The 18,165-nt window shown below is 39.4% G+C and overlaps 1 protein-coding gene across 1 annotated transcript in view; it reads right to left on the reverse strand.

Annotated features, from left to right (window-relative positions):
- LOC117505296 (hepatocyte growth factor activator-like) overlaps positions 1-17,597 on the reverse strand; it is a 30,746-nt gene extending 13,149 nt beyond the window's left edge. Inside the window, 6 exon segments of the mRNA XM_034164928.1 lie at positions 1,188-1,319; positions 2,512-2,655; positions 2,734-2,807; positions 9,059-9,152; positions 17,241-17,304; positions 17,379-17,597. Of these exon segments, the coding sequence (XP_034020819.1) occupies positions 1,188-1,319; positions 2,512-2,655; positions 2,734-2,807; positions 9,059-9,152; positions 17,241-17,304; positions 17,379-17,546 (676 nt within the window). The 5' untranslated portion in view covers positions 17,547-17,597.
- Between the last annotated feature and the right edge of the window lie 568 nt (positions 17,598-18,165).

Here is an 18,165-nt window from a genome sequence, read left to right on the forward strand (position 1 = left end):
GTGACTCACGATTGACATTTAATGGCTTTGAGAGGGGTTAAGAAGTGGACTTGCCGCTTCTGAAAAGCAGTGAATCAAAGAACCAACAAGCCAGCGCATCGAAGCGCTGCTTCATTGGTTCACATTTCAAAGTGGTGCCGCGCTGCAGAAGCGGTTGATTACAGAGCTGCAGGGTCTGTAATCAACGTAGAGAAATGATCATTTTCCCGACAAACACCCTCAAAAACAATGGCAGCTCGGAAGGACCGATAAGGGAATCGTTAAACAAAAAGACTATTGATGCCGGTGGATCGAATCAGTTTTTAACAATACCCAAAAAGAACAGTTCCCGATACGCAACCCTACTTTTGACTGTTTCTCTGGACCACACTAGATAAAAAATTATACATATACCTCAAATCTTAAATTGTAATTGGTCAGCTCACTGGGTTACATATGGTTTTTACTTTTCAACACAATGATTTTGACAAAATGTATTGTGTAAAATTATTATAATTAGGTTAGGTTTTACATATTGTGTTGTATTAATATTGTGTATTTATTTCTATCTACATATTTAAGATGTTAATACATTATTCCATTTGATCTTTAGCTTTGCCTTACCAATAAAAATAGCATTATTTAATGAAGTCAACCTTTGCATTGTAGTTTTTAAAAAGTACTGGTTTAGGCACCAGCACTGTTTTTAAAAGTACCCATTTAGCACCTGTATCACACACACACACACACACACACACACACACCATACCTAACCTGATTGTTCAGGGGGGGGGGGGGAGTCCCTGAATAGAATTTTTATCTTATTATTTTATCACAGGGAATCAGTTAAATACCTAAGAATGTCTCCCTATTGAGGTGAAAGTACCTAGTGGACACATGGGGTGTGTCCTAAAACACAATTCCTGAGACACAGTGAGCCATATAATCTGTGTTTTCTTCCATGACAAGGTTATTCCAGTAACTATGGAGCTGTGATCAAAGAACGGGTGGGGCCCGTCCTTCAAACCCTCACTGTTATGAGGTGATTTTGGAAAATAGCTAAGAGGACATATGTTAGCTGGTGATAAGTAAAAGATCTAAGATCAGTGTAAATAATGTCACTTCTTTTCATTCTGATCAGCTCAGTCGAGACAACTCCAACATGAAAACTGACTCGTAGCAGAACAACAGAAGAAAGCGTGTCTTACTTGTGTAGCGGACTCTCTCACACTTGATTTCCCCTGATACACATGTGCACTGTTCCACATTACGCAGGTGAATTCGTCCCCAAGACTCTCCGATGTCATAATAGCGCAGGTGTACGGTTTCATAGCACTTCTCTGAAAAGCCGAGACAACACACACACTGAAGGCGACGAGGTGAAATGCGAGAAGAAAAATCTGAGCAGAGTAAGGTGCTGTGAAGCTTTGAAAAGCAACACGCACTCAGATTTACGACACGTTATTTGCTTGTGTAACAGAATTTGCTTTTGAGTGGCAACTACACATGACGTGAACTCAACGGTCATGGCTTTTTACATTTATGTGGCTTCTTTTAATTGGGGCAAAAAATGGACTTTCCCAATTGAATAGCGGATACCCTTGCTAACTCCTTTGTCTGTGCATTATGATTATTATTATTATTTTAACCAATCTTGGATGAATAAAAGCATTTTTTATAAAGCAAACAACAATACATAAACAAGAGCAATCTGAGATTTCTGACATCTCCAAAATTCAGTGGAGTCTTCTATCTGTGGTGCAAATTTGGTGAGAATCCGTGAAGTAGTCGCAGTCTTCCATGTCCTAATATCTTTCTGTGGTCAAAATGTCATCAAAATATGTGCAGTAGTTTTCACGTAATCCTGCTAACAGACAGACAAATATGATGATTTTACTACATCTTTGGCGGATGTAATAAATAAATAAATCCAAAATTTCTCAGACAAATGCAAAGAATAAAGTAGGCCAGCTGTATAAAAAATTAAAATATTACAAAATATAAATATGAAATATTAAAATAAAAATTAAGCAGCCGGTCTGCTCTGTGTCAGCCTGATCCCGTCAGATCTCAGAAGCGAAGTAGTGCAGGACCTGGTGGGAGACCTCTTTGGAACACCGGCGGCTGTGTGTGTTTCTCCAGCTGTAAAACTGGAGTTGAGTCAGGAAGGGCATCCGGTGTAAAACTTGTGCCAAATACCAATGTGGATCTGGTTGTATCCACTGTGGTGACTCCAAAGAAAACTGGAGCAGCCGCAAGGTTAACAACAGTAAGATAAAAAATTTATTTTGAAACATTACACTTCAAATACTATAAATAAAAATCAAAACGGCATCAACAGATTATTATTATTGTAATTTTTTTGTATAGTTTTTCAAAAGATTTCTATTCCAGGTTAGACCCAGCTAAATTTTGTGTGTGTGTGTGGGGGGGGGGGGGGGGGTGCTTTTATTTTGAATTAATCCTACAAACATCCAACAACCACATGCAAACATAGACAACATGAGGTTAATGGTCACCATGGTAACCTACTGTGCTCACACAGCATCCCGGTGAAGCTCTCTGGGCAGACGCACTCAAACGAGTCCCTGAGTGGGACCAGCATGCAGGAACCACCATTCTGACAGGGGTTCATCTGACACGGGTCGATGATTCTTCGTGACATGTGGATGAAAACTAAAACGTAAGGAACATCAGAATGAGAGAGCTGACAGTTATGACATGAAGAGCCATTAATGTATTCAGTAAACTCACCATTTGGTTGCCTTTCCTCTGGGACACAGTAGCCCCACTTCAGGTCCCGGTCAAAATTATGTGTAACGGAGCACCTATGAAGCAGAAAACGGAAATATAAAACAATCATCCTGCTGACCATGAAGACATGGCTCAATGGGCATGGACTCAATGGACTTCTGTGACATCAGAATCAGACAAAAAGTACAATGAAACTCTCATTTCAGCGCTGCTTTAGAGATACTAGAGATATCACACCTTGATGATTTAGCAGGTATGCACCATATTAAAAACGCTGGTATACACTGCTGGACACACACATAGCGTATTCATGACCATTTGAACGCAAGCATGTCATATTCTTCACTTATAACATTTCAATGAATTTACACCAACAACTTCATATCGTGTTGTTGGCGTACGCAACTTACGCCCAACTATAGTTCCACTTACGCAAAGGGTGATGCAGCGTATCACTGATGAGCGACAATCGCACTACAAATCAACACTTGCGCAAATTTGATCCCCGCACTGGCATCTGTTGAGTTCTGAGAGCAAATGCGTCATCAGATACAAAATGATTATTTTATATAGCGTGGCGCCAAGCGGGATAAAGCAGGACGCGTTGTCACAACAAATTGCGTGTCAAGGTGCCTGAAGGGTCACCAACGCTGTCATGCCAAAACGAACTTCTGTTGGCAAGAACTCTCCTGGCCGAGGCCGTGGTTGTAGAAGTGGGTGTAACCTGGTCCTTCTCCTTCATTCATCTCTTCTTCTGGCTCGGTTGGCACACAGCTGGTGCAGTGTCAAATCCATGAGATCATGCTGATGTTGGAGGACAGCTAGTAGGTGTTCTCATTGCTTTGCTGGATCCTGCATGTCTGTTCACCGTGGAGTTTGAAGAATACTGACTGGTTCCTCCTGCCAAACCTATTTTTTATACCAATCGCTGTCGATATACCATTATACTGTAGCTGTCACGTTCAGTAAGTGTCACAGCGCGTTACTAATAGTTATAAATAGGTTTGGGGTACGCTACACATTATCTCTCCATATTTCAGTTTGAGTCATTTACAAGCTACAACTTTTGTTCCGCGTATGCAGGACATATGAGACATACGCTGGCATACGTCGAAAATTTTGTGTATGCCTAAAATTTTACAACTACCTCACGATACTACGACGTATATCGGAATTCTCCGACATGCTCCTATCTTATACAAAACTTACCCATAACTTATCAGACGTACACCAGCGTATGCCAGCATTTTTAATATGCTCAGCATAGGTTGCCTAAATTGTCAAGGTGTGACAGGGGTTTAAGTTAAAAATAAAAAGTTAAAAACGATATAATTAACATTAAAGAGTGTTGCACATCAGAATATTGCACATCTATATTGAGTGTTGAAGTTCAAGTAATCAGTGTAATGACAGCTCTGATGTAAAAATGACATATGTCACAGAAGGCCATATAGGTAATTGTTTTAGGCTTCTGTGACATTTATATTAACTTTTTACATTTTGGTGAAAAGCCCCAAATGGTTTAAAATAGTTTCACAGTGTAAGATGGCACCATCATGTCATATGGATAAATGATTTTTAAATGGAGATTATGTGACAGAGATATTTTGGCTCCTATCTCACGCACTAAATTGTATCAAGATGAAATCAGACTGAAATGGTCTGATTTGAAGGATTTATCTCACTCTGGTGGCCAGTAATATGTGTTTGTAGACATGCTAAATTAAAGAACCGAAGATATACTGTGAGTGTGAAAAATGAAAAACTCAGAACCGCTAAAATCGAATAACTTCACAGATCACTCACTCAAGTTAAAGTGAGGTGACAGTACTCAATCCCTAGTGCAGAACATTAAAAAGATCCTAAGAACACTACCAAAGCACATAGGAACATTTTGTAACAAGAGCAATCCAAGATTTCTGACATCTGCCAAGAGTTGACGAGGGCTCAAAAGATATGTGATTCACATCATGACCCGGACTTAACCTGGATCTGGATTCCACCACATAATGCAACAATTGCATACAATGATTAAATATCAGATTACAAAATGTTGCAATCTGATATTTAATTCACAAGCTAAACAGTGTCTTCCTGATCTTGGTTTTACATTGTGATGTCGTATCCGTAAAGTAGTTTTGACATAATCCTTAAAAGTCTACAAAATGATATTTGGATCCAGATCACCTCCAAAATGTAATGGAGTCTTCCAAGCTCTAACACCAATGTGTGGTGAAAATCCGTGGAGTAGTTTTGACATAATCCTCAAAATACAACAAAGTGAATAAGATTAACTTTATCCCGAAGGAAATTATTTTGCCAGAGTACCGAAACAGTGACATGAACAATTTTTTTTTTAAAGACCTTTGCACAAGATGTTCGACTCTTGTAACTCTGAGTAACAGAAAACTCTCCATAACTCTGTTCATCATGTATTCATCCTGCAGAGGGAGGAGGACTTATACAATCTGATTACCACAGGCAGGAAAGACCTCCTGTGGTGTTTTGTGCTGCACCTCAGTGGTCTCCATCTATGGCTGAAGGTGCTGTGATAGGACGTCAGTGTGGCATGCGGGGGGGTGGGATGTGCTGTCCAGGATGCAGAGCAGTTTCCTCAACATCATCCTCTCTGACACCTCCACCACATACTCTAGCTTAACCCCCAAGACAGAGCCAGCTCTCCTGATGAGCTTGTTGAATCTGTTTGTATCAGCCGCCATACAAATTGTACGAATTAAAATCCTGATCCAGACTCCAGATCCGGATCACCTTCAAAATTCAGTGGAGTCTTCCATGACCTAATGTCTATCTGTGGTGACAATTTTTGGCTAATCTGTGCAGTAGTTTTAACGTAATCCTGCTAACAGGCAGACAGTAAATAAACAGACAGACAGCAGACAATAAATGCCGATGATTTTGAAACATTACGTTACACAGTATATAACTGTGCTCGCGCTGCTCCAACTTGCTGACGCCCACCCTTCCTGCCTCAGCTCTGAGGAATGACGGTTGGGAAGCCCTACAGCAAGTCTGTTTATTATTTTTTAAATATAACCTAATAAAAGCAAGATTCTGATGCTGCGTCACATTCACAGGTAATAAAAGTCACTGATGGTTTTATTGTGACAGTTGTTTTTACAGTCTTTCGATGAACTGTTTGATGTTTGCCCTTTTACAAAATGACAGCTGGAAGTAGAAGGGAACTTGGCAAGTCCAAACATTTGCAATCTCTGAACAAAATGAAGATTCAAAATCCAAACCTGAATATAGATCAAACGTCCTCATGAAAAGTTTGATTGTTCTAAAAATTATGGAATCACCGGCCTCGGAGGATGTTCATTCAGTTGTTTAATTTTCTAGAAAAAAAGCAGATCACAGACATGACACAAAACTAAAGTCATTTCAAATGGCAACTTTCTGGCTTTAAGAAACTCTATAAGAAATCAGGAAAAAAATTGTGGTAGTCAGTAACGGTTACTTTTTTAGACCAAGCAGAGGGAAAAAAAAATATGGACTCACTCAATTCTGAGGAAAAAATTCTGGAATCATGAAAAACAAAAGAACGCTCCAACACATCACTAGTATTTTGTTGCACAACCTCTGGCTTTTGTAACAGCTTGCAGTCTCTGAGGCATGGACTTAATGAGTGACAAACAGTACTCTTCATCAATCTGGCTCCAACTTTCTCTGATTGCTGTTGCCAGATCAGCTTTGCAGGTTGGAGCCTTATCATGGACCATTTTCTTCAAATTCCACCAAAGATTGTCAATTGGATTAAGATCCGGACTATTTGCAGGCCATGACATTGACCCTATGTGTCTTTTTGCAAGGAATGTTTTCACAGTTTTTGCTCTATGGCAAGATGCATTATCATCTTGAAAAATGATTTCATCATCCCCAAACATCCTTTCAATTGATGGGATAAGAAAAGTGTCCAAAATATCAATGTAAACTTGTGCATTTATTGATGATGTAATGACAGCCATCTCCCCAGTGCCTTTACCTGACATGCAACCCCATATCATCAATGACTGTGGAAATTTACATGTTCTCTTCAGGCAGTCATCTTTATAAATCTCATCTCATTGGAACGGCACTAAACAAAAGTTCCAGCATCATCAACTTGCCAATGCAGATTCGAGATTCATCACTGAATATGACTTTCATCCAGTCATCCACAGTCTACGATTGCTTTTCCTTAGCCCATTGTAAAAAAATTTTTTTCTGTTTAGGTGTTAATGATGGCTTTCGTTTAGCTTTTCTGTATGTAAATCCCATTTCCTTTAGGCGGTTTCTTACAGTTCGGTCACACACATTGACTCCAGTTTCCTCCCATTCGTTCCTCATTTGTTTTGTTGTGCATTTTTGATTTTTGAGACATACTGCTTTAAGTTTTCTGTCTTGATGCTTTGATGTCTTCCTTTGTCTACCAGTATGTTTGCCTTTAACAACCTTCCCATGTTTGTATTTGGTCCAGAGTTTAGACACAGCTGACTGTGAACAACCAACATCTTTTGCAACATTGCGTGATGATTTACCCTCTTTTAAGAGTTTGATAATCCTCTCCTTTGTTTCAATTGACATCTCTCGTGTTGGAGCCATGATTCATGTCAGTCCACTTGGTGCAACAGCTCTCCAAGGTGTGATCACTCCTTTTTAGATGCAGACTAACGAGCAGATGTGATTTGATGCAGGTGTTAGTTTTGGGGATGAAAATGTACAGGGTGATTCCATAATTTATTCCTCAGAATTGAGTGAGTCCATATTTTTTTCCCTCTGCTTGGTCTAAAAAAGTAACCGTTACTGACTGCCACAATTTTTTTTTTTTTCCTGATTTCTTATAGTGTTTCTTAAAGCCAGAAAGTTGCCATTTGAAATGACTTTAGTTTTGTGTCATGTCTGTGATCTGCTTTTTTTCTACCAAATTAAACAACTGAATGAACATCCTCCGAGGACGGTGATTCCATAATTATTGCCAGGGGTTGTGTGTGTGTGTGTGTGTGTGTGTGTGTATATATATATATATATATATATATATATATATATATATATATATATATATATATAAAATTAATCTACAGTCAGTTCTTAGTGGTTTCAAGTATAAATTTATGATAATGATACATTTTTACAGGTTTTGGCTGTAATAAATTGTGATTCATTCTTATAGTTTTCATGTATAATACATTTATTATTATCTGGATTATTTTTATTATTACCTGGATTATCTGGGGGAAATACACTGTAAAACAAATTCTAAGTAATATTTACTTAAGTTAGGCTACATCTACTTCCACAAAACCTGGTTCTTTAAATGGTGAAAGAAATTGTTACAATTTGCACAAGTTTTGGACAACTGGTTGACAAAACCGTGTTATTGATAAGTAAATAGAACATTTTTTTTTTTTTTTTTTTTTTTTTTAAAGAGTGCAGTTTTGACATGGGTTTACTGCTTTCAGGGATAAATTGATCTGGAATTAGCTCTACAGGTTTCAGAGATAATATGATCTTGGATCAGTTTAAAGATGATCTGAGATACATTTCATGTAGGTTCTGGGTAAAATACTTTGATCTAGGATCAGTTCTGGTTTAAGAAATAACATGCCATGGCAGCTAAAATAAATGATACCTGTTCAGGTCGAAGCCCAGAACGGTTCAGGTCAGTGCAGATACCAGAACTGATATGGAAAATGATTTGAGATCCCACATCAGTTCAGGTTCTAGGGATCAATAACAGATCTGGGATTTGAAAAGAAGACAAAAAAAAAAAGATCTGGGAACTGTTTTTACAGGACACGCTTCAAAATCTAATCCTCCTTAAGACCAGACTTACAGCATCCACCAAATTTCATAAAAACCCACTCGTAACATTCCGAAATATTCTGTGGACAATCAGCAAAACACTAGTGATCGTGAAAATGGTACAAAATACATTTTATACTGTCTTTAAAAGCAGTAAAATCACTATGATGCTCCAACAAGTCAGCACTGAGACATTTATTTACTCCAATTACCTTATAATCTCAGTCTCGATTACGCCCCCAGAGGACACTGTTGTTGCTGTGACTACACACCCAGAATGCATGTCTCGTCAGTTCAGCAAATCACTGCCATTACAATGACGTATAATAACTAAAAAGAAAAGTGTACTTTTGTTAATTTAAGGTAGCGTCATCCTAAAACCACCAGTGTAATACCTGCAGTCTGACCCAGACGGCGATTACGCAAAGTGTTTTTTTTTTTTTTTTCTCAACACACCTACAAACAAATCCGGTGTTTGCTTGTGCAACTAAAACAGTGAATCTAGAACCACACAAGGGCTCACCAAGGTCTTGAGGAACGGCTGATGATGCAGTGATGATGAATCCTTCCACCCTGACGGAATGGAAATTTACACTCTTTGCCTGTTGTCGTGAGAACTGGTGAAAGAGGAACACAAACATTTTGTTAAGCCTGTGAAGAGAAGTTGAGGCACAATTAAGAGCATATTGGAAGATGCAACTTGCCTCTACTGGTGGTTGGCTCTCACTGCGGTACTGTATCACTTCCTGTTCCAGAGCACAGCGGTGTTTTTCTGTATCTGTTAGCTGTTTAATCTGCGCAGTTAGATTGATCTAGTTATCTAGATTACGATTTGTTTCCCAGTGTAATCTTTACGTGCCTTAACTAAAGCACTCCTTCTGCTGAATCACCTCTAAATTATTTACACATTATTCACTTTGCGTGTTTTTAGGAATCCGCTAGGTTAGCGTAGCTACTAGCTCTTAGCCGATTTAGCATGGCGGCTTCTCCTTTCTCTCCCGCACTTTTCTGCTCTGGGTGTGAAATGTTTAGTTATTCCTCGGCCTCCTTTAGCAGTAACGGTACTTGTAATAAGTGTAGCTTATTCGTAGCTTTGGAGGCCAGGCTGGGCGAATTGGAGACTCGGCTCCGCACCGTGGAAAATTCTACAGCCAGCCAGGCCCCTGTAGTCGGTGCGGACCAAGGTAGCTTAGCCGCCGTTAGTTCCCCCTTGGCAGATCCCGAGCAGCCGGGAAAGCAGGCCGACTGGGTGACTGTGAGGAGGAAGCGTAGCCCTAAACAGAAGCCCCGCCAACCCGTTCACATCTCTAACTGTTTTTCCCCACTCGGCGACACACCCGCCGAGGATCAAACTCTGGTTATTGGCGACTCTGTTTTGAGAAATGTGAAGTTAGCGACACCAGCAACCATAGTCAAATGTCTTCCGGGGGCCAGAGCAGGCGACATTGAAGGAAATTTGAAACTGCTGGCTAAGGCTAAGCGTAAATTTGGTAAGATTGTAATTCACGTCGGCAGTAATGACACCCGGTTACGCCAATCGGAGGTCACTAAAATTAACATTAAATCGGTGTGTAACTTTGCAAAAACAATGTCGGACTCTGTAGTTTTCTCTGGGCCCCTCCCCAATCGGACCGGGAGTGACATGTTTAGCCGCATGTTCTCCTTGAATTGCTGGCTGTCTGAGTGGTGTCCAAAAAATTAGGTGGGCTTCATAGATAATTGGCAAAGCTTCTGGGGAAAACCTGGTCTTGTTAGGAGAGACGGCATCCATCCCACTTTGGATGGAGCAGCTCTCATTTCTAGAAATCTGGCCAATTTTCTTAAATCCTCCAACCCATGACTATCCAGGGTTGGGACCAGGAAGCAGAGTTGTAGTCTCACACACCTCTCTGCAGCTTCTCTCCCCCTGCCATCCCCTCATTACCCCATCCCCGTAGAGACGGTGCCTGCTCCCAGACCACCAATAACCAGCAAAAATCTATTTAAGCATAAAAATTCAAAAAGAAATAATAATATAGCACCTTCAACTGCACCACAGACTAAAACAGTTAAATGTGGTCTATTAAACATTAGGTCTCTCTCTTCTAAGTCCCTGTTGGTAAATGATATAATAATTGATCAACATATTGATTTATTCTGCCTAACAGAAACCTGGTTACAGCAGGATGAATATGTTAGTTTAAATGAGTCAACACCCCCGAGTCACACTAACTGTCAGAATGCTCGTAGCACGGGCCGGGGCGGAGGATTAGCAGCAATCTTCCATTCCAGCTTATTAATTAATCAAAAACCCAGACAGAGCTTTAATTCATTTGAAAGCTTGTCTCTTAGTCTTGTCCATCCAAATTGGAAGTCCCAAAAACCAGTTTTATTTGTTATTATCTATCGTCCACCTGGTCGTTACTGTGAGTTTCTCTGTGAATTTTCAGACCTTTTGTCTGACTTAGTGCTTAGCTCAGATAAGATAATTATAGTGGGTGATTTTAACATCCACACAGATGCTGAGAATGACAGCCTCAACACTGCATTTAATCTATTATTAGACTCTATTGGCTTTGCTCAAAAAGTAAATGAGTCCACCCACCACTTTAATCATATCTTAGATCTTGTTCTGACTTATGGTATGGAAATAGAAGACTTAACAGTATTCCCTGAAAACTCCCTTCTGTCTGATCATTTCTTAATAACATTTACATTTACTCTGATGGACTACCCACCAGTGGGGAATAAGTTTCATTACACTAGAAGTCTTTCAGAAAGCACTGTAACTAGGTTTAAGGATATGATTCCTTCTTTATGTTCTCTAATGCCATATACCAACACAGTGCAGAGTAGCTACCTAAACTCTGTAAGGGAGATAGAGTATCTCGTCAATAGTTTTATATCCTCATTGAAGACAACTTTGGATGCTGTAGCTCCTCTGAAAAGAGAGCTTTAAATCAGAAGTGTCTGACTCCGTGGTATAACTCACAAACTCGTAGCTTAAAGCAGATAACCCGTACGTTGGAGAGGAAATGGCGTCTCACTAATTTAGAAGATCTTCACTTAGCCTGGAAAAAGAGTCTGTTGCTCTATAAAAAAGCCCTCCGTAAAGCTAGGACATCTTTCTACTCATCACTAATTGAAGAAAATAAGAACAACCCCAGGTTTCTTTTCAGCACTGTAGCCAGGCTGACAGAGTCAGAGCTCTATTGAGCTGAGTATTCCATTAACTTTAACTAGTAATGACTTCATGACTTTCTTTGCTAACAAAATTTTAACTATTAGAGAAAAAATTACTCATAACCATCCCAAAGACATATCGTTATCTTTGGCTGCTTTCAGTGATGCCGGTATTTGGTTAGACTCTTTCTCTCCGATTGTTCTGTCTGAGTTATTTTCATTAGTTACTTCATCCAAACCATCAACATGTTTATTAGACCCCATTCCTACCAGGCTGCTCAAGGAAGCCCTACCATTATTTAATGCTTCGATCTTAAATATGATCAATCTATCTTTGTTAGTTGGCTATGTACCACAGGCTTTTAAGGTGGCAGTAATTAAACCATTACTTAAAAAGCCATCACTTGACCCTGCTATCTTAGCTAATTATAGGCCAATCTCCAACCTTCCTTTTCTCTCAAAAATTCTTGAAAGGGTAGTTGTAAACAGCTAACTGATCATCTGCAGAGGAATGGTCTATTTGAAGAGTTTCAGTCAGGTTTTAGAATTCATCATAGTACAGAAACAGCATTAGTGAAGGTTACAAATGATCTTCTTATGGCCTCGGACAGTGGACTCATCTCTGTGCTTGTTCTGTTAGACCTCAGTGCTGCTTTTGATACTGTTGACCATAAAATTTTATTACAGAGATTAGAGCATGCCATAGGTATTAAAGGCACTGCGCTGCGGTGGTTTGAATCATATTTGTCTAATAGATTACAATTTGTTCATGTAAATGGGGAATCTTCTTCACAGACTAAAGTTAATTATGGAGTTCCACAAGGTTCTGTGCTAGGACCAATTTTATTCACTTTATACATGCTTCCCTTAGGCAGTATTATTAGACGGTATTGCTTAAATTTTCATTGTTACGCAGATGATACCCAGCTTTATCTATCCATGAAGCCAGAGGACACACACCAATTAGCTAAACTGCAGGATTGTCTTACAGACATAAAGACATGGATGACCTCTAATTTCCTGCTTTTAAACTCAGATAAAACTGAAGTTATTGTACTTGGCCCCACAAATCTTAGAAACACGGTGTCTAACCAGATCCTTACTCTGGATGGCATTACCCTGACCTCTAGTAATACTGTGAGAAATCTTGGAGTCATTTTTGATCAGGATATGTCATTCAAAGTGCATATTAAACAAATATGTAGGTCTGCTTTTTTGCATTTACGCAATATCTCTAAAATCAGAAAGGTCTTGTCTCAGAGTGATGCTGAAAAACTAATTCATGCATTTATTTCCTCTAGGCTGGACTATTGTAATTCATTATCAGGTTGTCCTAAAAGTTCCCTAAAAAGCCTTCAGTTAATTCAAAATGCTGCAGCTAGAGTACTGACGGGGACTAGAAGGAGAGAGCATATCTCACCCATATTGGCCTCTCTTCATTGGCTTCCTGTTAATTCTAGAATAGAATTTAAAATTCTTCTTCTTACTTATAAGGTTTTGAATAATCAGGTCCCATCTTATCTTAGGGACCTTGTAGTACCATATCACCCCAATAGAGCGCTTCGCTCTCAGACTGCAGGCTTACTTGTAGTTCCTAGGGTTTGTAAGAGTAGAATGGGAGGCAGAGCCTTCAGCTTTCAGGCTCCTCTCCTGTGGAACCAGCTCCCAATTCAGATCAGGGAGACAGACACCCTCTCTACTTTTAAGATTAGGCTTAAAACTTTCCTTTTTGCTAAAGCTTATAGTTAGGGCTGGATCAGGTGACCCTGAACCATCCCTTAGTTATGCTGCTATACACGTAGACTGCTGGGGGGTTCCCATGATGCACTGTTTCTTTCTCTTTTTGCTCTGTATGCACCACTCTGCATTTAATCATTAGTGATCGATCTCTGCTCCCCTCCACAGCATGTCTTTTTCCTGGTTCTCTCCCTCAGCCCCAACCAGTCCCAGCAGAAGACTGCCCCTCCCTGAGCCTGGTTCTGCTGGAGGTTTCTTCCTGTTAAAAGGGAGTTTTTCCTTCCCACTGTAGCCAAGTGCTTGCTCACAGGGGGTCATTTTGACCGTTGGGGTTTTACATAATTATTGTATGGCCTTGCCTTACAATATAAAGCGCCTTGGGGCAACTGTTTGTTGTGATTTGGTGCTATATAAAAAAATTGATTGATTGATTGATATTTTCATCATGTACCTTTATGATGTATAGCACAAGCACTATAACAGTTATAGTGTGTGTGCCACATAGTTCAATTTATGTGGTCATGCAGAGAATAAGTCCCTTTTTTTTTTTTTTTTTTTTTTTTTTTTTTTTTTTTTTTTTTTTACTAATTTAAGAGGATCTGTGACATGACTTGTATACCAAAAAAAAAAAAAAAATCACATTAATTATTAATTAATAGGGAGGGGTGTTATTTCAAAAAATTTGGAAATCTATAAATGTTTGCATGGAATATGGAAATATACATGGAATAAACCATAGCAGGATAAATTTTGGGTCATTTGGTTCCAAAAACCCATATGGATGGAGCGTTTGAAAATTTCAAGTAACGCGTGTGTCGTATATGTGCTGTTGACGTAGAAAACCACTCTGTTGCTTATAATTAGCTCATTGTGGCCATGTCATTCTTTATATGTGATGATTATACTCAACTGATGTTTCTGGAATAAAAACTACATAGATTTTGTTTGTTACAATTGATCATAACATACGAGGTCTGTCAATAAAGTATAGGTCCTTTTTATTTTTTTCAAAAACTATATGGATTTCATTCATATGTTTTTACGTCAGACATGCTTGAACCCTCGTGCGCATGCGTGAGTTTTTCCACGCCTGTCGGTGACGTCATTCGCCTGTGAGCACGCCTTGGGAAGGAGTGGTCCCGCCCCCTCGTCGGATTTTCATTGTCTGGAAATGGCGGAATGAAAAGGACTTTTTTCCATCAGAATTTTTTCAGAAGCTGTTAGAGACTGGCACCTGGAAACCATTCAAAAAATGTATCCGGCTTTCGGTGAAAATTTTACGGGCTTCACAGAGAATAAGGACTGTTACTACAGCTTTAAGGACCCCTTTGACGCTCGGTGCGCCACGCTCCGAGCTGCGATGACGCGGCACAAGCCACCGGACCATTTCTAAACGGATGGCTCTGTGGATACGAGACCGTCGTGTGCTTTTTCTCTGGTTATCACAAGAGCTGGACATCAGCCATTTTCTGGCAGATTTCACTTTTAACAAGAGATTTTGTCATGGAAAGCCGCGCGGAGGCTTCGCACTTAAAGGCTGATTTGCTTTGGAAGCGAGACAAAGGAACACCTCAGTTTCGGCGTGTCAGAGGACAAGTTTGGACATGTCCAGCTCTCCACAATTTCACTGATACTTACTGGACTGGTAAGCATTGAAAGCCGAGATAGACATGTCCAAACTTGTCCTCTGACACGCCGAAACGGAGGTGTTCCTTTGTCTCGCTTCCAAAGGGAATCGGTCTTTACGCGCGAAGCCTCCGCGCGGCTTTCCATGACAAAATCTCTTGTTAAAAGTGAAATCTGCCGGAAAATGGCTGATGTCCAGCTCTTGTGATAACCAGAGAAAGAGCACACGACGGTCTCGTATCCACAGAGCCATCAGTTTAGAAATGGTCCGGTGGCTTCTGCCGCGTCGTCGCAGCTCGGAGCGCGGCACCCCGAGCGTCCTTAAAGGGGTCCTTAAAGCTGTTTAAAGGACCCCTTTATAAAGCTCTTTATAAAAAAAAAAAATTTTAAAAAAAAACCAGATAGGCTTATTGTTACTATAGAAGTTGAATATAAACTTGGGGTCAAGCAACATTTGGAGTCAAATTTCAAGTCTCTAGGTGCAGCAGTTCTCAAGATATGACATTTTCATTGATATTTTTGGCGATTTTTGAACCCGATATCTTCACTGGCTCCATCTATATGGGTTTTTGGAACCAAATGACCCAAAATTTATCCTGCTATGGTTTATTCCATGTATATTTCCATATTCCATGCAAACATTTATAGATTTCCAATTTTTTTTAAATAACACCCCTCCCTATTATTAACAATAGTTATCTGGTTGTTAAGCACTGACGTAACGCATCACGTGATAAATCTGTTTCCGGGCCCAAAGACCTCCAAGTTTAATTAGTTACGTCTGTTTGATCCTTTTAAGGATTTACAGTTTAAGTTTAGTTTGTGTTTACATTGCGCGCAAACCTCCGTCCCTCCCTTCTCCGCCTCCACCTCCGTTAACCGCATTCGTCTGTTTCTAAGGTCAGAACACTTAATAAAACTTTTTTTTTCTTTTACTTTTATTTTATTATGCACAGGTAAAATATACATGCCTGTTTGTTAATAAAAAATAATTTATTAGAATAAACAGGACGTTAAAGTGCAAACTTCACTTTCTCCCCAAACGACATGAACAGGAAGCGATCGCAGCTCGCAGCAACTCCCATTGAAAATAATGGAGAAACAACCTGAGCGTCTGACATTTTTACATAAAACAAACGCCGTAACAACGTCTAAAAACCCAGTTAATATATCCAGGAGAGTTTTAGGCACAATATACAAAGAGTGTTACGTTGCGATGTTAATGCTGTTGTCCGTGTGCAACGGTGTAAGTGCAGCCTGATCAGATGGTCTCAGTGCAGTTCTCAATGTTAATGACAGCGCGCCTTTTTTGTTTGGAGCCACAAGTTGAAAATCACATGATGCGTTACGTCACACTTAACAACCGGATAATGACTGTTTGTTTATATGGGACTTTCTCTGGAATCAAAGCACTCAACAAAATAAACTTTAACACTGTCACAAGTTTTTATTTTTGTTTTGTTCCTGGGTACACAGTGTGTTTTCCTAACCTGTTATGCATTAAACAAATAGAAAATAGCTGCTGTTCCATTTGAAATTTGTCTGTTTTCAAGAATATTCTCGATTCGCCTTCACTACTACTGAGTAGTCTTCTAGAATATTCTTTAACTGCTAGAACTGTACAGAATTTTCTAAAAGTTTCCAAAATTATCTAGAAATTTCAAGAAACTTTTTAGAACTTTCTAGAACGTAAAAAAAATAAATAAAATCAAAGTTTGTGCTGAATGTAGTCATTTTTCCATAGACTTTAGACATAAGCCGTTGAAATATAACACTTACAAGCCAGGAACAAAAATTGTGTTACATAGTGTAATTAAAAAAAAATGCTAATAATGCTAAAAGTACACTCCAGCAATGCAAAAAAAGTTTACAAATTAAGGAGCTGATAATACAAAAATAATAGCAGTTTAGTTTGTACAAAGTAAGTGACTCCTTGATCATGTATTCAAGACTAATAAGCTTTTAGTTTTGCTCGAAATCGCCCGTACTGTAGTGTGTGCAACAATCTGTAAACTGCTGACCCATGGGCCTCAACCAGCCCGCGGGCCGCCAGTTTCACACCCATTTCAATCAACGAAACACCACAGCGCAATACAGCCGACACATGCAACATTCCGTTCTCATTTGTCTGTTAAATTAGACAGATATCTCTGTTTGCTGGTGATGAATTAAAGCCTTACCTCTCGGACTGCTCCTTCTTGGCTCTTTAAAGATGATTCCTTCATGTCCAGGGAGAGTAATGTGCTGGAATGGAAGAGAAGTCACTCTACACGTTTGCTTTTTGCTCACTAATAAGCAGGAACGTGTAAAAGCTTTACCGTCTGTGCAGTGAAAACACAAGAGATAAAAAGCAGAAGACAGTATTCCATCCTTGCACCTTCGCTCAACACAAACGTGGGAAACCTTTTGAGTGTGTTTCTTCTCCTCACGACGTCAAGTTGTGTTGAGTAAACTGGTTGCGTCATGAGGTTCGTCTGAGGAGGCATCTTATATCACAACAGGAGCAGCGCCCACGGTTCCCAAAAACTTCCACAACCCGCTTCCACTTGTAAAGTCACCGCAAAAAAAAAAACCCGAACTTTTTAAAGCGTTTGAGAACCCAGACTGCGAAATAACTCGCATAATATTACTTTTCCAAACGTTACTGCCCAGTTTCCCCCCGCCATAAGTCACAATTATGACATGCCAATCACAATTAGAAAACGCGTAACGACTGTAATTAATAAATGAAATGTAAAGCCATCATTGTAAGCTACTGTCTACTACAAAATGCTGAGTCAGAATCATTAGCCATTAACTAATAATTGCAAAAAAAAGTGAAGCTATGCTATTACAAAATGCTGAGTCATGATTATTATCACCAGTTTAACAATTTACTAAACTTTGAGCCATACAAGTGGCATGCTGAAGAAGTCGATTACAAAATGTGGACTCAAAATTAGATTCTAACTAACAGTTACAAAATTTGGAGCTGTGTTTGTGACATGTACTGACTTATTAGATGCTAATTTACAAAGGGTGGAACCTTTGTAACATACTAAGTCATTACAAACTACGAGGTCTATTAGAAAAGTATCCGACCTTATTATTTTTTTCAAAAACCAT

This window comes from Thalassophryne amazonica, chromosome 23, assembly GCF_902500255.1.
Source record: "Thalassophryne amazonica chromosome 23, fThaAma1.1, whole genome shotgun sequence".
In the NCBI taxonomy this organism is placed as follows: Eukaryota; Metazoa; Chordata; class Actinopteri; order Batrachoidiformes; family Batrachoididae; genus Thalassophryne; species Thalassophryne amazonica.